The 23,446-nt window shown below is 44.0% G+C and overlaps 1 protein-coding gene across 4 annotated transcripts in view; it reads left to right on the forward strand.

Annotated features, from left to right (window-relative positions):
* The first annotated feature begins 179 nt into the window (after nucleotides 1-179).
* Nucleotides 180-23,446, forward strand: part of LOC146372439 (protein bicaudal D homolog 1-like) — a 25,026-nt gene continuing 1,759 nt past the window's right edge. Inside the window, exons 1-11 of one of the 4 annotated variants that reach the window (XM_084952431.1) lie at nucleotides 180-413; nucleotides 6,601-6,813; nucleotides 8,494-8,649; nucleotides 11,122-11,426; nucleotides 11,666-11,840; nucleotides 13,471-13,965; nucleotides 16,710-16,888; nucleotides 17,834-18,212; nucleotides 18,888-19,082; nucleotides 20,661-20,812; nucleotides 21,600-23,446. The exon at nucleotides 21,600-23,446 is cut by the window's right edge and continues 1,759 nt beyond it. In XM_084952431.1, the coding sequence (XP_084808557.1) occupies nucleotides 180-413; nucleotides 6,601-6,813; nucleotides 8,494-8,649; nucleotides 11,122-11,426; nucleotides 11,666-11,840; nucleotides 13,471-13,965; nucleotides 16,710-16,888; nucleotides 17,834-18,212; nucleotides 18,888-19,082; nucleotides 20,661-20,812; nucleotides 21,600-22,605 (3,489 nt within the window). In that variant the 3' untranslated portion in view covers nucleotides 22,606-23,446. The remainder of the gene's footprint in view (nucleotides 414-6,600; nucleotides 6,814-8,493; nucleotides 8,650-11,121; nucleotides 11,427-11,665; nucleotides 11,841-13,470; nucleotides 13,966-16,709; nucleotides 16,889-17,833; nucleotides 18,213-18,887; nucleotides 19,083-20,660; nucleotides 20,813-21,599) is intronic. The other 3 variants (XM_084952432.1, XM_084952433.1, XM_084952434.1) reach the window with 3 other exon arrangements.

Raw genomic sequence — 23,446 nt, forward strand, 5'->3', positions numbered from 1 at the left:
ATACTCCCGCTGCGATGGCAGCAGCGCTGTGAAAGCCGTGGATGCTCGCTGGTGCTGTTTGAGTTGCAGGACGTTGGGACTCCCCCAGAGGAGGCGGTGGGGCTTGTTTTCTCCCTCTGGCAGGGCTCTCTGTTCGTCCGCCGCAGGGAAGAGAGGGCAGAGGGAGGGACAGAGGAACGATGGCTGCCGGAGGAGCAGGATGCGGGGATACGGTAGAGGAATATCGGGCCGAGGTGGAGCGCCTGACCCGGGAGCTGGCAGAGGCCAACCGCGAGAAGATACGGGCGGCGGAGTGCGGACTGGCGGTTCTGGAGGAGAACCAGAGCCTGAAGCAGCAGTACGCCGACCTGGAGGCCGAGCAGGAGGCGCTAAGGGTGGAGCTGGAGCAGCTGCAGGAGGTGGGGTTAGCAGGGGTATGACTCCTTACTCGAAATCCATGCACTGGTCTGATTAGCGTGAGGCGTTTCTGACAGCACCTTCTCACCTGCACCCGCTGGAGGATGTTATGAGCTCACAGGGTGGTTCATTAAAAAGCCTGTCTGTGCACACTTCACCTGTAGTCACACCTGCTGGACATGCCAGCTCTTTAGCCAATATGGCTTCAGTTAGCTTGTCAAAGATTAAAGACAGTACTGTTATACAGGCTAGTTGCTTTATGCTCTTTATTTAATCTGTTTTTAAATCAAGTCATTATATTTCACACACTACAAACTTTCTGAGCAAAATACTAAATTCCCCTCATACACCCACCATTTCTTTATATCATGCTTCCAAGGAGTCTGGTTTTCTTGTCATTTTTAACTGGTTTCAGTAGTTCTTAGCTTTCTCATGGGCTTTTTTGGACAATGGCAGCTTTTTCCACTCATCTTCAGTCCAGTCCTTGTACCTGACGATTTTCAGAGGAATGATTTTTGTTTTTAAATCCATTTAACACTGACCTATGAATCATTCGAACATGAAAAGGCACCCTATGACTACACATAACAGGCAACTTTTCAAAGAACCAGTTTAAATTGTATCTTTAGGAATTTGTATTGCAGGCTGCTGGAAACAAAACACATTATTATTACATGGGCTGGTACTTTTATGGTGCTGTTGTTGAGCACTCACAGGACTTCCTGCTGCAAGTCTCATTTACTCAGTCCCATACATACGATTCAGTGCTTTAATCTATGCCCAAGCATTTTTTAACATTCACTCACACTCAAATTCCAATAGATGCATCACGAGCAGCTCAGGGTTCAGTACATTGCCCAAGGCTAATTGTGGGCACAAGTAGGACTGTAGGAGTCAGGAGTCAATCCACTGACCTGCTCCACCACCTGAGCCACACCTGCCCATTTCTTTATTTGCATCTATGGAAAATGTCTTTAAGAAATAGGAAAAAATCCATCAAAAACAATAATTTTTCAGTATCGCAACGATCCCAAATGCACTGCCACTGCACTAAAAGTATACATGGATAGAAAAGCTCACCGTAGAATACAACCAGTCATGGACAGGCCAGCCCAGAACCCGGACATCAACATTACCAAAAATCTTTTGCATAACTGAGGGCAGCTCAGAAAGCCACTAAATACAATACAACAATGCTGAAACCTCTTAAACCTGTTTGCGTTTGTGTCCACTTAATGAACATGAGATTAGTATTCGCTCTCCTTCAATCTCAGGGTAAATCAGAGAGGTCTACATATTAAAGTGTCCTTGGGCAGAATACCAAATCCCCAAATTTCCAGTCCATCACTGTCTGAGTGGCAAAGATGAAGCATTTATGGCAAAGAATAAAGGGCTATATCAATGTGTGAATGTGGCTTTTTGTAGAAAAGCACTTGGAGTGGTCAGTAAGACTAGAAGAGCTTTATATAAATCTCAGTCAACATACCAGATATAGTAGCAGTGTCCAGGCCGGGCGAAGTTTCTCCATTTAGAGTTAAAAAACGGTGCAGGCTACACTTCTGGTTGTCCCCTTCTTTTTAAGTTTCAGCTTTGCAACCATACTCCCCACGGACTTTGGTTTCCTTCATGCTAGTTGGCAGGTGGTGCAGTGGTTAGCACTGTTGCCTCCTGGCAAGAACAACCCCAATTTGACTTTGCGGAATCTTTGCGGAGTGTGGTGGAATTTCCATGTGTTTGTCCAAAGACACGTAATTAACCGGGTTAGGTTAACTGGTGATTAGGTGTTCACTCATAATCGACTGGTTTCTGTCTCTCTGTGCTAACCCTGCATCAAGCTAGTGGCCTGTCCAGGGTGTACACCGCCTCTCGTGTTATGGTAGCTGGGATAGGCTGCAGCCCCCCGTGACCCTGATAAGGATAAGCAAAAGAGAATGGATGGGCACTGGCCGTTTATTGACATAAAACAGCACATTCTGCAAGCCTCAGCTAGGTCATACCATAGAAATGTTGGTAGAGTTTTAAAGAACCATTGGGGCATTTCACCACGTGTAGGTTGTTTGTCTTTCAAGACTTTTAAGTACTCAGCTTTACTATTCAATATATTTTATAGAATTATGTAATTCTGCATGGGGTTTTTATCCACACTGGAGCTTAATGGTGATAATGATTCACCTCCAGTGAGTCTCATAGTCAGTCTCAGGGATAATTTTGGGATCGTGTAATTTTTCTGACTTACATTTATTGGAGAGCTACTGTATGCTAACACCAGTCCGCCAGTTTGTGAGAATGTGTATGCGTCCATGCGACTCCATTAATTTAGAGAATATTTAGTTTTCTATATGGAATTTCTTAAATTCAAGTGACCAAGCTACATCTCTACTGCCTCTGTTTCTCTTCTGTCTTCTGTTTAAAAATACATTCAGGACAGAGATGACCTACAGGAGCAGGACTGAATCCATGATTCATTTTTGTGTTTTTTACAGTTTGTCTTGATGCATGCTCAATCATCTAGCATGCATCAAGAAATTCTAACCCACTTTGGCAAGGACTGCCTAAATGTGTACGTCAGTATGAGCAAACAGCATGTAGGATGGTGATTACAGGAACCACATGAGATTCAGCCTCAGATGCAGACAGAACAGAATCAACTTTTTGGGATATTGTACAGTTGTTTGCATTGCTATGAACAGCAACAACTAAGACTAAGTTAGCATGTACTAATAGCAGCACAAGTTACCATTGTGTTTGTTGTCTTTAGGCTGCAAAAAAGAATTCTCATGAAATTTTAACTTTTCGGAGCTAATGTTGTTTCCTATGACCAAGATTGAATGAATCCACTCCTAAGTGTTAATTCAGGCAATCCCTCACACATTTTAAAGTTTGTGTTAAGTGGCCCAAGAACACAGGAAACCATCCTGGACCAGGGCATCACTGAGCTTCTGGACAGTCTGAGGTGCAACCTGGCAGTGTCAGATGCAGTGAAATATGACGTCCCTTAGGTGTTCTAGCAGATTTAGGTCAGGCAAGCATGGGGGCCAGTCATTGTCATAAATTCATTCATCCTCCAGGACTGTCTGCATGCTCTCATCCAGGGCTGCAACTATTCATCGAGTAAATAGTGTATATATATATATATAAATATAAAATTTTGCATTTAAGTTTTTTTAATTGTTTTTTTTTTTCTTAACAGATGTCTTATGCTGGTAAACTTTAAAACATTGCAACTTCTAAAATGGAACCCAATTAGCAGTTCATTCTGAATTTTTTTCCCTTTTGAATATTTGTTATTACTCATCAAAGGTTGATTCTGTTCATCTGGACGTAGTGTTTTCAGTGGGAGAAACGTTTCGTCACTCATCCAAGTGACTTCTTCAGGAGACTTCTGGAGACTGAAGAAGTCACTTGGATGAGTGACGAAACGTTTCTCCCACTGAAAAATGCTACGTCCAGATGAACAGAATCAACTTTTGGAGATTTACTTACCTGGATGATTGAGCATGCATCAAGACATTCATTATTGCTCATCAATAAAACAAAAGTATTTCTTATCTGATTATTCGATTCATTGATGGAATAATTGATAGATTATTTGGTTACTAAAATAATTGATAGCTGCAGCCCTAGTCTCATCACATGAGGGTATGCATTGTCATGTCCCTGGAGGAACCCAGGATCCACGTCACGCTAGTGACGAGGTCTGGGTTCTGGAGAGGGCATTTCATGACTGATGGTGTTCTACTGTGTCCCTTTTCTTCTATGAATGTTTTCATTGCACTGGCAATGTTGTTGATAAGGTGCTGGTTAACAATTTTGCACAGTAGTGTTAAGGTTTTAGGCAAAAAAGTACTCTGATGCTAAGAGGTCAGAAACAAACACTGCAGGTCTTTTAATAGTCAGCCTGAGTGAATGGGATATGTGACAAGTGAAGCAGAGGGGAAAATGCAGTGAGTCCATTAGTGTAGCTGATGAGGGTAAAAACAGAAGGGGACCGAGTGCAGTTATCCTCTGTGATGTCATGCAGCCAATGGCATCCCTCCCTTTATAGTCATCAGACACTGCCATCCTTACTCACCTAATGTTGTGGGATGGATCCTTTCCCTCTGCAGGTGCTTTGGAAGAAAAGTCTTTATGCTGGCAAAAATCAGTTAGTAGAAAGTAATTCTCAACCAGGAGGAGCTTTGCTTGAAAATTGTTGAGATATGATTCATTTCAATGATAGATCGAGATGCTGCGGTGACTTGTTTTTGGCCTCTATTTCTGATCTCTGTCAGTTGTGGAAGGAACAACCAAAACTGAGTTGCTCTTAAAAACAGCCTGGAGGTCTAAATGATGCATGCCTGGACAGGGTTTCAAAGCATCCGCACAAAAATGGAGAGGATGTGATGAATTATTCATTAAGTACGGGCCTATGATGAGTCAACCCGGTGACAGCTTACTGTAACACATAATGATGTTATCTTGTTAAGCAACCTCAAGAGGTTTGGTCACAGCAAATGCTTAAAAACGACTTATTTTTGCATTCTGAAGTCAAAGTAATTATGATGGAGGCAAAGAAAGTGAGGTAGAGTCATGTGAAGAAGAAAGTAAGCCCTCGTTCACTTTAAGGTTTTATATATCAGGACCTAATAAAAAAAATCTATCACTAAGCTCTCTATCTGGTCTTTAAGTGATGACGTGACAAACACTGCGTTTAATAAGGCTTTTGTGTTTTTAACATGTTTTAATGCTTTGTATCTTGTTCTATTTAATCTCAAAAAGCAATACGTGTCATTTAGACCCCATTCCCACAAGACTGCTCATCAAAGTCCTACCATTAATTAATGCTTCAATCTTAAATATCATCAATCTAGAGCTGTAGCTATCAGTTATTTTAGTAATAGAGAATTCCACTGATTAATCAAGTATTCAGATAAGAAATACTTTTGCCTTATTAATGAGTAATAATAAATATTCAAAAGAGAAAAACTCAAGTATGTCAAATTGAACTGTTCATTACTTTCCATTTTAGAAATTGCAATGTTTTAATAATTGCAATGCATAGAACATCTGCCAAAAGTATCTAATATAATACTGACATGCCTCTTTTAAAAGAAAACATTTTCTGAAATGCAAAAAATAAATAAATGGTCCAGTACAGTTGTATCAAATAAAATAAGGTATAGTAGTTGCAACCTAAACTAACACTTTCTGACATTAATAGCAGGCAAAAGAGTTCTGACAGTGTTGTATCTGCTGAATGACATCTTGAAGGCCTGTGGTACGTAGCCACTTAGCAGAGATGGATTGATCTAGGGCTGCAAAGATTTGAATAATTTGAATAGCTTTATTATAAAAAAATAACTTTTGCAACAAATTGGAATGTGAAGAAAAGTGAACTTCATAGCTGCTCATACAGTAAAGGTACAGAAGTAAGGCTGCATTAAAATATACAGAGGAACTGTTAACCTAGTCTGATACAATGTTTAAATTAGGTCACTTGCTGAAGGCTCACGGCAGTAGTTAAACCATTGCCAGAACTCAGTTCAGCGTCAGATACTGTTGAACATAATATTTTATTAAAGCGATTAGAGCATGCCGTAGGTATTACAGGTACTGTGCTGCAGTGGTTTTTATCATAACAGACTCCAATTTGTTCATGTAAATGCAGAATCCTCTTTATACACTAAGGTTAATTATGGAGTTCCACAGGGTTCAGTGCTAGGACCAGTTCTGTTTATATTACATAAGTTTCCTTTAGAAGACATAGCATATACTGATGATACCTAACTTTATCTGCCCATGAAGCCAGATATCAAATACCAATTAGTCAAACTGAAGTAATGTCCTAGAGACAAAAAAGAGCTGTGTGACCTTTTATTTTCTGCTTCTAAATTTAGATAAAACAGAGGTTCTTGTACTAGGCCCTAAAAATCTTAGAAATATGGCCACTAATCAGATACTTACTCTGGATGGTAAATAATAAATAGATAGTTAAATGGACCGGTTCTCATGTAGCACTTTTCTATTCTATCTGGCATGCATTACCTTGGTCTCTGCTAATTGCATTAAAGTACATGAAACAATATAAAAATAAAGGATAAAAAAAATCTTGGAGTTAATCACTCATGTATCATTTATACAAGGTGAAAGGGACTTTCATTTTTGTACATTTCTCCCCAGGTAAAGTCAAGAGAAATAATCCTTTCCCCTCCTGTCCTGTTCCAGGCATTCGGCCAGGCATACTCCACCCAGCGTAAGGTCGCAGAGGACGGGGAGAACAATGAGGAGACACTGTTGCAGGAGTCTGCCACCAAGGAGGCCTACTTTAGGGGTCGTCTCCTGGAGCTCCAGTTGGAACTGAATCACAGTCGACTGGCTGCCTCCAGTGCACAGGCTGACAGCGAGCACCTGAGCAGCCTGCTGCAGGAGCTCAGGGAGGTACGGTACAATCATAAGGTTCTCATATTTAATAGAGACACTTACTCTGGACGTTTAGACTTATGGATAACTTGATAGAGTGTTTTTAAAGTGTCATCAAAATCATGATCATGGCATGTTTAATAAGACTTGAAATTCGATCACATTCTCATCAGGAAAGTGACTACCGAGTTCATGGACAAGGGGCTGGAAGGGCTGTTTTCTCAGAGACTTCAGTACAACCAGACTTTAAAAACAGCTTTAAAACCCTTTACATACAGTCATGACCAAAAGTTTTGAGAATGACTCAAACATTGGTTTTCAGAAAGTTTCCTGCTTCAGTTTTTATGATGGCAATTTGCTATGATTTCATTACTCCAGAATGTTATGAAGAGCGATCCGACGAACTGCAAAGTCTTTCTTTGCCATGAAAATGAACTTGATCCCAAAAAAAGCCTCCACTGCATTTCATCGCTGCCATAAAAGGATCTGCTGAGATCATTTCAATAATCTTCTCATTAACACAGGTGAAAATGTTGACGAGCACAAGGCTGAAGATCATTATGTCATGCTGACTGAATTAGAAAAGCAGACCGGAATTGTTACTAAGATTGCAGGTAAATCAACCATTTATCGGATCTTTAAGAACTTCAAGAAAAGAGGTTCAGTTGTTGTGAAGAAGGCTTTAGGACGCTCAAGAAAGTCCAGCAACGGCCAGGACTGTCCCCTAAAGATGATTCAGCTGTGAGCTCAGGAATTGCAGCAGGCAGGTGTGAGTGCAACTGCACGCACAGGGAGGCGAAGACTTTTGGAAGATGCCCTGGGTTCAAGAAGGGCAGCAAAGAAGCCACTTTCCCCAAAAAAACCATCAGGGACAGACTGATATTCTGCAAAAGGTACACTGAGTAGGCTGCTGAGGACTGGGGTGAAGACATTTTCTGTGATGAAGCACTTTTCCAATTGTTTGGGGCATCTGAAAAGGTAGGCGCTACCATCAGTCCTGTCTCGTGCCAACAGTAAAGCATCCTGAGACCATTCATGCGGGATGCTGCTTCTCATCCAAGGGATTGGGCTCTCTTAGTATTTTGCCAAAGAACACAGCCATGAATAAAGAATGGGACCAAAACATCCTCCAACAACATTTTCTTCCAACCATCCAACAGTTTGGTGAAGAACAACGCCTTTTCCAGCATGACGGAGCACCGTGCCATAAGGCCAAAGTGATAACTTAAGTGGATTGGGTAACAACGCACTGAAATCTTGGGTCCAGGGCCAGGAAACTCCCCATACCTTAATCCAATTGAGAACTTGCGATCAATCCTCAAGAGGCAGGTGGACAAACCAAAACCCACTAATTGTGACAAACTCCAAGTGTTGAATAGGAAAGAATGGGTTGCCATCAGTCAGGATTTCGCCCAGAAGCTGATTTACAGCATGCCAGGGCCAATTGCAGAGGTCTTGAAAAAGAAGGGACAACATTGCAAATACTCAAAACTTTTGACCACGACTGTATATGAGCTTCATTCTCCATTTTTTTAATGTCAGTTTTTCATGGTTTTGTGTGGAGATATACTGTAATCCATCCTTCACCTTCCCTCTTTTAAAAATTTCATCCTGCAAACTCTAAATACTGGTTACATTACCTTCCTTTGTGAGAACTGTGTCATAAGCAGCTCCAGCTCTCATTTTGTGCTGTCTTAGCAGAGCAATGAGATGTTGGAGCTACAGCGGACCCGAATGCGAGAGGAGATCAGAGAATACAAATTCAGAGAGTCACGGCTTCTCCAGGACTACACCGAGCTGGAGGAGGAGAACATCTCTCTGCAGAAACTGGTGTCAACCCTTAAACAGAGTCAGGTACAGACAGTGCTCAAGTATCGTGAAACTGTTTCAAAGTGTATGTATGATGCTGAAGGTCATTAGACTTTAGCGCTGTCTTTGACTTATTAGCTACAGTTACCAGACAGTTATGTATATTCCCTGCTGGCTCAGCTGTCAATCAAAGGTGTACTTATCTACTAAGAGGTCCAAAAGTTAAAGAAGCACAATTCATCTAGCACAAAGAAAAGTTTGCCCTTCTATGTCCCCAGCTGCTGCTGACAGCCCTCTGTCTTTCTGTATACTTCTTTTCTGAGTGAACTCTGAGAATCCATCCATTAGTCAGTGTTCTTACCCACTTAACCAGCAACAATTGCAGGGGAGTCAGAAGCCTGTCCCAGCTATATACCAGGTATGCCCACGCAGATGACAATATGTGGTCAGGTTAGAGCAAACAGGTGGAGGGTGGTCCTGGGTCCAAAACTTCCGGGGCCTTTCTGCGTCTGTAGATTTTCTCCTTGTCATCTAGTATTTTCTCACAATCCAAAGATATAGATATAAAAGAAATGAAGCACACAAAGTGATTTAGAATAAAGTGAAGGTGAGATTTCTTCATAATCTCCGATCCATTTCACTTTCCTGTGGAACTTCCAGTTTGACAGGTAAGGCATTAAGATTAGTCAGACGCTGAGCATGTGCAGCATTTCAATATTCATCCACTGTCAGGCCAATGTCTGTGGATTCACTACATTGTATTATGGAGAATCTTCAATCACTCAGTCACTACGGTTGGTTTTTCTACCTGTTCAGTGTTAAATGCATAGGAGTGGTTCTCCTCATATTTACATCACTGATTTTTTTCTGTGGCAGTCTCTGATTTCAGGTCATCCTCTACCTCCCTTACTTACGGTGTCCCTCAAGGTTCGGTTTTGGGGCCTTTATTGTTTTTAATATATCTTCTTCCCCTCCAACATATATTGAGCCCCTTCGAGGACATTTCCCATCACTGTTATGCTGATGAAATTCAATTCAATGATTTTTTTTTTCATTGAAACGGAGCAAATCTAGAAGATACCATCCTGTGCCCAATCAGTCGCTGACTGGTCCGGCGTCCCTCAGCTGGTTCAATAGACTTCCCGCGGAAGTAACCACAGGTTCCAACAGCAAACCATCTGTGTGGGTTACCATGCTTGAATTTGCTTGACAGGAGGCTGGTTCCCTTCTTCCAAGGCCAGGGCCTGTAACAAGAGGTGTTTTTGTGTTTGCTGTGCTGATGCAAAGGTGAAGGATTGGAATCTCAGAGATAGAGCCCCTTTCTGGCAACAGTCATCATGAGAAATGTCAGCTCTGCCCAACAAAAGTGATAAGCTAGAGATATTGGTGAAAACTCAGAAAGTATACTGTGGTGTAAATGAGACACGGCGGGTCCAGGGATCATAGTTTTGAGCCATTTTATTTAAATCACATCACACCACAACACCCACCAACCCCCGAGTCCCTGTGTTTTAACTCGGCGGGCGTGATTAAGGATGCCGTGCAGGCCACGCCCCACCACACATACCGTCAGTGCTCACTCATGTTTTTCTGAAACATGGTTGAATCAGTACATCCGAGACCAATGTGGATCTGCCTGGTTTCACCCGCATATGAGGAGATAGCTACTGGCAAAACAAAAGGTGGGGGTTTGGCTTTATTTGTGAACTGTCAAGGAGAAGATGTTCAGAATACCTTATTGTTCCCTAGGGGATTTATGTTGGTTACAGTGCTCCAGTCCAAACAGTAAGAATAACAGACAATACAGGAAGTAAGAAATGGCACAATTTATACATATAAGTAACTTACTGATTAATATATAATAAGAAAGAAGAGCATGTGCAAAAAGGGTGTCGCTATTGCAGTATACAGTGTGTTAGGTGTATGAGTTGTACAGGGAGATGGCCACAGGCAGGAATGATTTCCTGTGTTGTTCAGTGGTGCTTTTTGGTAATCTCAGTCTCTCACTGAACGTGCTCCTGTGGCCAGCCAGCATGTCATGGAGTGGGTGGGAGGAATTATCCAACATTGGCTTTATCTTGGACAACATTCGCCTCTCCGACACCACCTTAAGAGAGTCCAGCTCCATCCCCACAACATTGCTGGCCTTGCAGATCAGTTTATTGAGTCTGTTAGCATCAGCAACCCTCAATCTACTGTGGCATGTGACCACAGTAACAAAACCTGCTTAGCCTGGTGAGTGATACCAGCAGCAGGACGAATGTGTTTTTTACAAAGTTGGACCTACTTGTCACTCTGGGCATCAACATGCCTATCTAAGCTTAAGTATGTAAAGCTTAAGTATTTAGGTTTGGAATTGCACAAAATATATGCATAACGTTTAGAATAAATATATATTGTGTTTACAAACATTTCAAAGCAATTTTGATTTTAATATATATTAATCACCTAAACAATGTAGCAGTAACTCAAAATAAAGGTTCATACGTTTGAATGTGAATGTCCACTCTTGTTCAGGTGGAGTATGAAGGCCTGAAACATGAGATCAAAGTTCTGGAGGAGGAGACAGAGCTGCTGAACAGCCAGTTACAGGATGCACTGCGTTTGAAGGACATCTCAGACGCCCAGCTGGAGGAGGCGCTGGAGTCTCTGAAGAGTGAGCGCGAGCAGAAGAACCACCTGCGAAGAGAACTTGTTCACCACCTCAGCATGTGTGATGTGGCCTACACTGGGAGTGCAAATCTAATATTCTCCTCAGCACCGCCCAGTGGCACTGCTACCCCAACTACTCTGCTCTCCCCAAACACAGAGGAGCCAACAAGGTGGATATCACACCAACAAACACAGGCACACAGACCTGTCTCCTTGACCCAGTGCATTCAGACTGTAATCTGCAGAAATGGGAGAGTAAGGGGGGGGTGCAGCAGTTACTAATTGGTCACTGGCCACAGCTGCTTGTGTTCAAAGGTCGTTGCTTACATGAAGTTGCTTTAAAACTTTTCTTCTTACTGTTATTGACACTATAGCTTGTGACAAGACACTTTCTGCTCTAATCTGCCAGATGTAACGGTCTCCTTCAGAGTGGCTCAGGACCAGTGACGGCTGTGGGCTCAGCGCTCAGGGCTAATGGAGAGTGCAGAAGGCAGTGTCTGAAAACTGAGGGGGCCGCCACATCAGACCTCCTTACTGAGATGAACCTGACAGAGATTCAGAAGCTCAAGCAGCAGCTGGTAGCGGTAAGTTCCAATGATATCATCCTGACATGTAGACTAAGGAAGACAGTCAGTTTAATAAATGTAATAGTTTATGTCAAAGAAAATTAATTTACTTCTACAACCACACCCAGTCTGTTTCACATTACCAGCAGTGAGTCAGACTGCTTCGTCACCAGTTCTGTTCAAGGCATTTAGGAACAGGCTTTTAGGAGCAGCCAAGGCGTGGACTGTTTGGTGGTCTCAGGATCTCGTCTCTGCTATTTGGAGATGATGGTTCTGTTGGGTTCATCTGCCCCCAGCTTGCACTGGAGTGCTTTGCAGCTGAGTATGAAGCAGGTGTGAAGAGAATCAGCACCTCCCAGTTTGAGCCTGTGGTTCAAGACTGGGAAAGCACAAAAATGCATGAATTTAAGGATGTTCGTGAGTGAAGGGTGAATGAAGCAGGAGATAGAAAAAATGAGATCATATATATATAAGCAGAAATTTGCTTCCTCTGAAGTAGGGTGTAGCTTAGAGTAGAGCTGCTACTTCCCCTCATAGAGAGAACCAGGATGCCTCCTGAGCATCTCGTGGGTGAGGCGTTCTAGGCTAGAAAAGTGGCAGACCCAGAGCATGCTGGAGAGATTTACTGACCCTGGGGGGATTAAACCGAGCACAAAAAGTGTTTATTTAATATGACTAAAAACTGTGAGGATGATAAATAAGCTTTTAAGGAATAATGTAGCATGTACTTTGAATAAAAGTACAAAAAACCAACAACAAAAAACTCAGCTTTTCTTTGGATGACATAACTAATAATGCTTTAAGAAGAAATATATCTGGCTATTATTCCTGTTTTGCTGTTATGACTAGAGATGCACTGATGTCTTCACTCACTTACATGCAAACAGTGTAGCATATGGCTTGCTGCTGTGCACAAAATGTGCATGAAACACACCGGTTCATAATTGAAAACTGGAAATCAGTGCATCTCTAAGTGTGATTCTCAAAGTAAATTATTCTTGTGGTTCCCAGGAAGCCCAGTTAGTAAGAATGTGTGTGAAATATATCAGTGAGATAAGGGCTAGGCTAACAGCTAACGTCCACCTACACTTTAGCCACCAACAGCCAGTGGCTTCCAGGTTGCAGCTTGCTGCTTCTGGGTTTGTTTGCACAGTTGCTGATGAACTTTAGTCTGAATTAGTGCTGGACAATCTCATTCTGGTGGCAGACAAAGAAACATTTCTAGGTGTCGCTTAGATGATGATAGTGTCAAACATGGACATAAGTATACACGGTCTTGGCGGCAAGTACAGGCTCAGAACAGTTTCTTCCTGAACGGGTTCTAATTCACATCTTCACATCAGTAGCAGCGTCATCTTTGGTTTTCCCCTTTTAATATGTTTAGATATTAAAACGATTTTTTCCAGAAGATGGTCAGATTGTGATATCTGTGCTACTGTCACTGAATTGCTTCCCATTTAAATGTTGTGTTTTTATTTTCATTTAAACAGCCTCTCAGTTTTTTCAGAAATGGGATTGTGGTTGCACCTCTTCTTATCTTTTTACTTTCTTACAACAATTATGTTGACATCACTGTAACCTCAGAAACTGCAGTTTATTAAGTCGCGCGGGATACGGCTTTCCTTAATCATGCACTTGTCTTCTTCAGGTTGAACATGAGAAAGCAGCACTCATGACGAGCCTGCAGGAGTCCCAGACTCAGTTGCAGCACACCCAGGGGGCCCTAACTGAGCAGCACGAGAAGACCCTCCGCCTGAGCCAGAAAGTCTCTGCTCTCCGCTGTCTTCATCGAAGGGTCAGCCAGGAGGCTTGTAGCAGTCCCACCTCTCAACTCAACTGTGAAAGTCTGCTGGTGCTGGATAGAGACGATGAGGCTGAGGAGGAAGGAGAAACTGCAGAGGAGAAGAGTAAAAGTCTGGTATTTTCATACCAAACTCCCAGTCTGGAGATCTTGCAGTGCAAGTACCGTGTGGCTGTGACAGAGGTGGTGGAGCTCAAGGCAGAGTTAAAAGTGCTCCATGAGAAGCTTGCTCAGTGTGTGGAGGGAGCTGTGGAGGAGAAGCCAAGGCAAAGGAGTCAGCTCCAGAAGCTGGAGAGGCAGGTTGCCTCTCTGGAAAAGAACTGCCGGGAGGGACGGGATAAGGTAACAAAGTCATACTGCCTGTTGTCATAGAGTCTGTTTCCTCTCCTCTCCTGTGAGTCTGTGAGAGTGAATGTTTCACATTCTCTTTCTTTACACTGTGAACTTGATGTGAAGGTAAGATTAGTTTTGCCAGTTTCATTAATTTGTGTGTTGAGTGAATGAAACCTAGTGGATTGTGTTCGGAGGCCCTCTGCAGAGAGAACTGGCCTCCCTGTCTATCAGACTCGGGGTTGGTGGCTGCAGGAGGACAGGTGGATGTGAAAGTATCACTTATTGCTTTCCAATGAATGTGGCTGCTGTTGTCTTTCTCTGAGAGGAGTGTTGAGTTCAAACAGTGTTCAGCTGTCTCTTCACAGATTTATATAGGTTTTTACAGTGGTTATACCAGCTTAGGCAGGATGGTGATTGTTAGTCCAATAATCACACAACTGGTATGTTAACTCCAACTTTAATGGTTCCCTCCTTTCGTTCCTCCACACAAGAAAAAACTGACCCTCCAAAAACTCCTACTTCCCCTTCCCGCCTGCGCGTAGCCATGCCCCCCTTCACTGGACACTTGCACAGTGGGACAGATACATCTTAACAGTGATGTCAGCTACAAACACTCATTCTGCCGCACAGAGTGCTGGTGACACCAGCTCCTGCAGTCATGCAACAAACGGGCAGCAAACCTGAAAACTGATTTGGCAAAGTTGTAAGAATAGAGCATGAGAATAAGGAAGTCGGCTGACAGATAGGTGGAGGAAAATGAAGGTAGTGGACAGATGGGGAATGAAAGCTGAAGCCGATATGCAGTCTGTTTGAATGAAAGCGAAGAGATGATTCTCTATTCCAGTTCTCAGATACTGAGTAACAGGGTGACACATTCATTATCTCTGTTCTGAAGGGAACAGCATTTGGTTACAAACAGTTAAGTAAACAACAAAGATGGAAAGGATGAGGACACTGAGTAAAGTTAGGGGGGGAAAGCACTTACAATAATGTGGGTGAAGCACAGATATCAACGGTAAAGAGTAGGCTCAGTGGCAGACTGGAATATACCAACTATCCTTCAGCTGATAGCAATGAGAAGGGTTTGTTTAACTCAGGGGTAACTTCAGGCCTTGAGTGCTGTTGTCCTGCAGGTTTTAGATATCACCCTGGGTCAACACACCTGAATCAAATGATTAGTACATTAGCAGGCCTCTGGAGAACTTCAAGACATGTTGAGGAGGTAATTTAACCATTTGAATCAGCTGTGTTGGATCAAGGACACATTTAAAACCTGCAGGACACCGGCCCTCAAGGCCTGGAGTTGACTACCCCTAATTTAACTAATGTCTTAATAGGACAGGACTGTGTCTGTTTGATTGATTGATTGATAATACTGTATTCATCCCGAGGATGCCGGACGATCCAGCACCATCATGAGATCCCTTCTGACCATACATAGAATACACAAACATAACATTGGAAAGACCGGTTAGAGAGGTACGAAAAAAAAACCAGTGGAAATAAACGAGGAAAGAGGAGGAGAAAAAACTCCTCCCAGACTGAGCTCCTGGGGAACAGCAGTTTGAGGACAGAAAAAAAAAAACACCTCAGCACTGAAAGCACATAAATCTTTACATTTTACAACATAAAAGCACATGATTTGCAACTGGGGGGGTTAACCCATTTAGACAGCAGTCCAGTCCTGCTGCCAATCTTCCGGTGCTGGACAGATCCGCCTGCCTACTTCAGGTGGGAGTAAGCGGGGTAGGGGGGTGAGTGCGTGTCTGTGTCAATGTACATGAGAGATTTGCGTGTGTGTGTGTATCCTGTGTTCAACTTGAGAGAGAGTGTCCTTTCACCCAGTTAAGCAAAAGTCAACAGTCCTCCAGCTGGCGCAGGTGACCTTGAAGGGTAGGAGCAGTCAAAACACAGTCCTGTTATCAGGGAGAATTTTCTTGGTCTTGGGTAGCTGCATGAAGGAGATGGTTGTTTTGGGTTCAAACGAACAACTGCATTCCAATTTCGCAGTTGGTCTAAATGTCCATCACTGGTCATCAGGTCTCTCAACTCCCATTGCAGAGCCATGAGCTTCTCCAAGATCTTATCAGTATTGCATTCAATAAACACAGTCTGAGTACTCGCAGCTTGCCCATCGTCACTCATGTCAGCCAGCCTGGTCGTGTTTCAAACAGCTCTAACCTCTTTCTTTGTTTTTTGATAAGCCAGGTCCGAGCCAGCTCCAATCAGCCAGAACTCTGTTATCATTGTTCTGAATAGGTAGATCTCGTTCAACGCCCTCCATTGAGAGTATCACCAGGCACACGACGCAACCGGCCATCGCGCATCTGGCAGCAAACATCTCTGCAGGACAGTCGGGCTCCCCCGAGCCCAGTCTTCTCATCGAGAATAGGGTGTCAATTTCATTAAGAGACCAGTTGATCAAACCCATAATTCTTTAGGTTTTAGAGTGAGCGCGAGCAGAAAAACCACCTGCGAACTATTTAACCCTATCTGAGGGTTAGAGTTAGACAAGACTTGACAAGGACATAAAAGCCAAGCAGGAAAAGATAAGGGAGGGAGAGGGAAAAAAGATGCATCCGCCTCCACCAAGAGCCAAGAAAGAGAAAGAATTTTGTGCAAAGTCACTGAGAAACAGCTAGTGTTGAACTTCTGGGACATCAATCAATATTCTGCTTTTTGTTTTTTGGGGGACTACAATTTCAGTTGTGCATATGTTAATTTTTTCTCATTTCCTTCTCCTCTCTTTTCAGATTTGTAGCCTGGAGTTTGAATTGCAGGCTGTTCAGTCAGCAGCCAATGAGAGCCAAGGGGCACTGAACGCGGCTCAGGATGAGCTGGTAACCCTGAGTGAGGAGCTCGCCCAGCTCTACCACCATGTCTGCCTGTGCAACGATGAGACGCCCAACCGTGTCATGCTGGATTACTACAGGTGTGACTGTTTTACTGCTCTTAGAGTATCCATGGAAATTCAAATAATAAATAAAACGACTCACATTATAGGTGTGCTGGTCTGTTCTATAAAAACTTCTTTAAAAAATAATCTCATCTACGAGAGGCCTGGGAGCTTAAGGTTATCTTTGCTGTTTGTAGGAAAGCGCTCTTCTGGACAAAGCTCTCAGATACACTCGCCCAGTTTGCAGGTGACTTACCTGAATGCTTGGTTACCATGGGGACCACTGTTGCCTTCACCTTCCACATCTTCTGTCTTTATCCTGTCTTCCTTCTCTCTCCCCAACCTGTCGCAGCAGATGGCCGCCCCTCCCTGAGCCTGGTTCTGCTGGAGGTTTCATCCTGTTAAAAGGGAGTTTTTCCTTCCCACTGTCGCCAAAGTGCTCGCTCATAGGGGGTCATAGGATTGTTGGTTTTTTTCTCTGTATGTATTATTGTAGGTTCTACCTTACAATATAAAGCGCCTTGAGGCAACTGTTGTTGTGATTTGGTGCTTTATAAATAAAATTGAATTGAGCTCCTCTCTCAGCCCTTGGAATTTTTCGAGCTTTAGGTTGATCTTGGCCTCTAGTCCCTGTCAGTACTCTAACAGCAGCATTCTCCTTCTCCTCTAGATCCTCCTCCTAGTTCTTGCACTGCATGCTTTTGGTCACTACTCTTCATAGTGCTCAAGATCTGGTTACTAAGCAAAGTTATTAACTAAATGCATTTTCTCTTGTGTGGAAGGGTACTTGACAACATACAGAGCATTGTTTTATTCAGCTGCAAAGTGAGGGTTTGGTGAGCATTGAGCTGTTTGCTTGCTTTCTTGTACTTGATGTCTTAGTTGAGAAAGAACAGCTTTAAAGCACCTATGATTTAAATTGCCAGAGGTGCTCAGAATGACACTAAAGGTTCTGTTCTATTATCTGTTCTATTCTTCCAGACAAGGCAGGGGCCTCAGGGGCCTTAGTTCTAGTCTCAAAGCCATGTGTACAGACAACAGCAAAGTTCTTCTCACACCACGCCTAGCCAGACGGCTTGCTGCTGTTGCTTCAACAACCTCAACTCCAGGGGAGTCGTGGACGCCCTCGGAGTCTCCATCCAAAGAGCCCTTACATGGAGGGAGCCGAAGAGTGGAGAAAGAGGTCCTTCAGGTGCCATCTGAGCAGAGCCTGCCACCTAGCACACCTCCAACCCGCTCACCTAGCATCAGTGCCTCTTCATCATCATCGTCATCTTCATCGCCAGCCATGGAGCCTGCTGGTGAGCTGCGCAGGGAGCCCATGAACATCTACAACCTCAGCGCCATCATTAGAGACCAGGTACATCTGCCTGTACCTCCTGATGTGCTGCTATATTGCCAAACGTCTTTTCTCATCCCTACAAGCATTCAGGTGTTCCAAATACTTCCATGAACATGGGTGTATAAAATCAATCACCTGGGCATGCAGACTGCTTCTACAAACATTTTTTAAAGAATAGGTCCTCGCTATTAAATATCCCACAGGCAGCTGTTAGTGGTACATAACAAAGTGGAGGCGATCGGGATCAACAGAAAGTCAGTCACAAAGTGGTATGCCATATAAAATCACAGAAAGGGCTCCGCGGATGCTGAGGTGCATAGTGGCTGTGGTTTCCAACTTTCTGCCGAGTCAATCGCTGCAGACCTCCAAACTTCATGTGGTGTAAAGATTAGCTCAAGAACAGTGTGTAGAGAGCTTCATGGGATGGGTTTGCATGGCCGAGTAGCTACATCCAAGCCTTACCTCACCAAACACAATTCAAATGCTATAAAGCACACCACCACTGGACTCTAGAGTAGTGGTGACATGGTCCATGGTCCAATTCATGTTCGTGTGAAGGCAGATGAGCAAATACTTTAGGCAATATAGTGTCAATCGTTGTTCCTCCTCTCTACCACCTTCTTTTCTTCCAGCATACGATGTGACACCTCCAGTGGTTTCCTTTTTTCTTATCTGCTCCTGTCTCCTCCCCAGGTGAAACACCTACAGCGGGCAGTGGACAGGTCACTGCAGCTGTCCAAACAGAGGACTGCAGCCCGGGAACTGGTTCCTCTCTTGGATAAGGATAAGGAAAGCTGCATGGAGGAGATCCTGAAGCTCAAATCTTTACTCAGCACCAAGAGAGAGCAGATAGCCACTCTTCGACTGGTGCTCAAGGCTAACAAACAGGTGAGTATGGAAACGTGATGGTTATAGGCAACAATATTTCAATAATTTTCCATTGCTGACATTTCCCTACGTGTATTTAACAAAAAAGTAAAACCCCTCAGAGAGTTTTAAGCACCAACCCAACAAGTAGTGACATAAGCATGTAAATAAATGGTAAACAGACTGATTCTTATATAGTGCTTTTCTACTCTCTCATAGACAGTGAAAAAGAAAAGAACTGTTGGTTTGAATGGGCGAAGCAGTTTGTTTTCTATGCTTAAGTGCTTTCTTTCTAACAGTCACAGATGCCAACTTCCCTTCTTCCTAAAAACTGGTTCTTGGACTTCCTCACATGTTGGCCATGTACATCTCACATTTGCTTTCTTCCTCTCCGTTATGCATATGAAACATATAAATGATATTTGCAAACAACTGATTACTGCTGTCCACTGCTAAATATTCTAGACAAATAGTCAAGAAAAGTCATTCTGAATCAGTATACATAATATACACTAAAACCCCTGTTATACGAGTACCTACTTGGATCAAGGTCATATTACCTGATACCAGGTACCTGCTCAGCTGGGGTTCCAAGCGATTCGAGCAGGTACTAAAATGTGACATTACCAGACTTCATGTCAATTGGCCATCAGGTAAGTGTCCCTAAGAGGGTCCTGGAAACCCTATTGATCCTCTACCTAATCACGCGAGCCAAGGTGTGAAAACAGGTGTGAATCACAATCAGCTAAGGTTTTGGATGAACCCATTGTGAAACCTAGCCCCACCCTATAATGTGATTTACTGAGGTCAAATGACCCAGGATGTGAGTGGGCGTTAAGGCGTCTGGGAAGGATCTCAAAACTGGATCATAGGTGGCAGACAGTTGGTGTCATAAGCCATCTCCTCTGTTCAAAGATGGTCGTTCACAGTGGACATAGATGGCATCTTTTACTCCTCTTTCAAACCATCTGTCCTCTCTGTCCAAATTGTAAGCATTGGCATCCTCAAAGAGTGACCTTTGTCCTTTAGATGCAGATGGACAGCCAAGTCTTGTCCTATGGAGGTGGCTCTTCTATGTTGTGCCATGTGTTTATGAAGTGGCTGTTTGGTTTCTCCAATGTAGAGGTCTGAGCATTCCTCACTACACTGTACAGAATACACCACATTGTTAAACTTGTCTTTGGGATGAACCAGTTTTTGTCTGACTGTGTGGCTGGTCTGAAGTACACTGGGATGTCCTGCTTTGAGAAGACTCCTGACTTTCTCTGACAAACCTGCTACATAAGGGTTGACAATATTGTTCCATTTGCCCTTCTGATTCTCCCTAGACAGAGGAACCTCTTAGGGACACTCCCAATAGGGCTTAAAAATCTGGAACTCTCCACCAATTGCTTTTAGAACTGAAGAAGCTTCTCGGATGAGAGGTGAAACGTCTTCAAGAAACTTAAAAAAGTCCAGATGCTTTTCTTTCCAAGCTTTTTAGACTACGATGAACCTTCACAGACACTTCACAGTAATGCAAAACCAGTTTATCCAAGTAGGTACTAATGGAAAAGGGGCTTAATATACAGTCACTAATATGTCTGTGTGTTTAACTAGACAGCAGAAGTGGCTCTGGCCAACCTGAAGAGTAAGTATGAGGCAGAGAAGTCCATGGTGACCGACACCATGACAAAGCTGAGGAACGAATTAAAGGCCCTGAAGGAAGACGCCGCCACGTTCTCCTCTCTGCGAGCCATGTTTGCTACCAGGTCAGAGAACAAAACAGAACATACTGAAGCACAAACATTTCCAGAAACTCTTTGAGAATCCATGTGTTGGGTTAGTGCAGGGGTGTCGAACTCCAGGCCTCGAGGGCCGTTGTCCTGCAGGTTTTAGATGTGTTCTTGATCCAACACAGCTGATTTAAATGGCTAAACGACCTCCTCAACATGTCTTGAAGTTCTCCAGAGGCCTGGTAATATTTGATTCAGGTGTGTTGACCCAGGGTGAGATCTAAAACCTGCATGGCACCGGCCCTCGAGTCCTGGAGTTAAAACACCTGTGGGTTAGTGTGTCAGGGAAAGCCTCTAAAGAATTTAACCAGGATGTAATAAGAAGTCCAGTCATTTCTCTTTCCAAGCTCCTTAAGATTATCATGATCTGGATGACCGAGCACCCACACAGACAACCAGGATGTAATGTACATCACAGCCCAGCTCTATTTCTAAAGACAAACTGTCCAAAAACTCAGCTTTGTGTTTCCTCTCAGTCAACAGACTTTGTAATCTTAAAGAATAGGTTGATATTTCATGCATTTACATTTTCCTTATTTTACTTGTTTCAGTCTTTACAAATGTTCCACACAGCACCCAGCTGGTTTTATCTGGAGCTTATTAACTAACATCACGTATCTTTTTCACCATACTCAAACTAACTTATACATTCCACCAGGTAATGTGTAGCTATCCAATTAGAGTGCAAACATCAACTGTCTTTATTTCCACATTTTACATTTTAGTTCATTTTCTACACTACTCAAATGTCTGCTTTGTGCAGGTGTGATGAGTATGTGACCCAGCTGGATGAGATGCAGAGGCAGCTGGCTGCAGCCGAGGATGAGAAGAAGACTCTGAACTCTCTCCTGCGGATGGCCATCCAGCAGAAACTGGCCCTCACCCAGCGTTTGGAGGACTTGGCCTTTGATCAGGAGCAGTCCCATCGCACCCGGGGGAGCAGGTTGACCCGTGGAAAAACCAGCACCCCCAAAGTAAGTCCCTCGACTTTGGCTACAGCTTCCAATCCTGCTCAAGGGTCCAGTCCAGCTTTGGCCCCTGGCAGCCTCCCTTCTATCAGCCCCACACCAGCTCTTCGCGATGATCCCTCTGGCCACCTTAGCCCAGCCACTGCGGCTCTGGCCTCAGCTACCACCTCCCCCACCTCGCACGCATCTTCTCACAGTCCGTCATTACCATCGGTTGCCTCGCTGAGTGGCCCTCCAATGCCAGGGAGCCCCCCTTCTCTGGAGGCCCCCTCGCCTCCCTCAGCACAGACCCCACCCTCAACCCCTCTGAGGGTTTCTCACTCCCAGTGGACGGTGGGGGTGCGGACGTTTGTGGTCGACTCCCACAGTTTCAGCGCGAACATCTCCCCTGCTCCCGCTCGCCCCTCAGGCCTATCCAGGCACTGCACTCCACACACTCACACCCCTCCTCTCTCCCCCACTACCAGGCCCACCCAGCCAGGATCTGCTCCCTCCTCTCCCTATCGGTCCCCTGTTCTGGGTCTCAGACGGTCCACGTGGAGCCCCTCACCTCGAACTCGTCCCCTGCCCAGCATGACACGCTCATCCGTCCTTTACACTCCCTCCTCATCCTCCCCTTACTCCTTCCCTTACTCCCCATCTTCTTCCCACAGCTATTCATCTGCCTATTACAGCTCCCCTTCTGCTTTCACCCCATCTAGCTCCTACCTTACCTCTGGCACTTCCACCTCCTACAGCCATTCCTCACACTACACGCCCCTCTATCCCAGATACTACAGCTCCTACAGGCCCCGGGAATGACGCTGTACTGCAAGTCTGTCAAAGGCTACTGCACTGAGCTCCCCGTTTCTAACAAACTGCAGCCCCCATAACGCTTCTCTTTTATCACCTAAGAGGGGGCTCACAGAAAGGAGGACAGACTGGTTTCCCGTTTCCTGTGCCTAAGCCGTGGCCAGTGGGTTCTGAATGTTCAGTGACTTTGCTCAGGGATTATATGGAGCACAAACGTCCCCGCCTTCTTTTATTCTGAGACTGCTGACTGGTTCACAGGAGGACATTAATGAAGACTTTCCAAAGTTTTTAGCATTTAGATGAATCAGGTTGACTACACATTGACTGGACACTTACATGTTTAGATGAGGCTCATGACACATGAAACACTGTACTCTGTATTCAGTTTAATACTCACATTGATTGGTAGTCTGTCTCATATCCTCTAAACCGACACATTTTTGTTTTGAAGGTGTGTTTGAAAACAGAAGGACACAGAGGAAGCAGTGTTTTTGCTGTGGGTCCTCTGTCCTAGACCACGGTGAAAATCCTGATGGCACAGATAATGATGCATAGCTTGGGCACTCAATTACTCTCGTGGAGCCCACAGTTTGTGTGGATAATTGTCTACAGCTGCTCGTTTTCATTTCCTTCCCTCGCTGCAGGCCAGTGTACATTCTTGGGACACTCCTCCCGTCAGGCTGTTGTGGTCTTCTTTGTCCAGGATGTTGCCATGATAAGGCTCATCCCTCAGTATTTTTTGTTCATCTCTAGCAACACCCAGTGTTCTTTTTTATATATAGCCATACACTCAGCTATGCATGTTCACACACGGATGCTTTTGTGCTGCGGCTGTCCCTCCGCTTGCCTT

The sequence above is a fragment of the Perissodus microlepis genome, chromosome 15 (genome assembly GCF_051167445.1).
Source record: "Perissodus microlepis isolate ML-2025 ecotype Zambia chromosome 15, ASM5116744v1, whole genome shotgun sequence".
Taxonomy (NCBI): Eukaryota; Metazoa; Chordata; class Actinopteri; order Cichliformes; family Cichlidae; genus Perissodus; species Perissodus microlepis.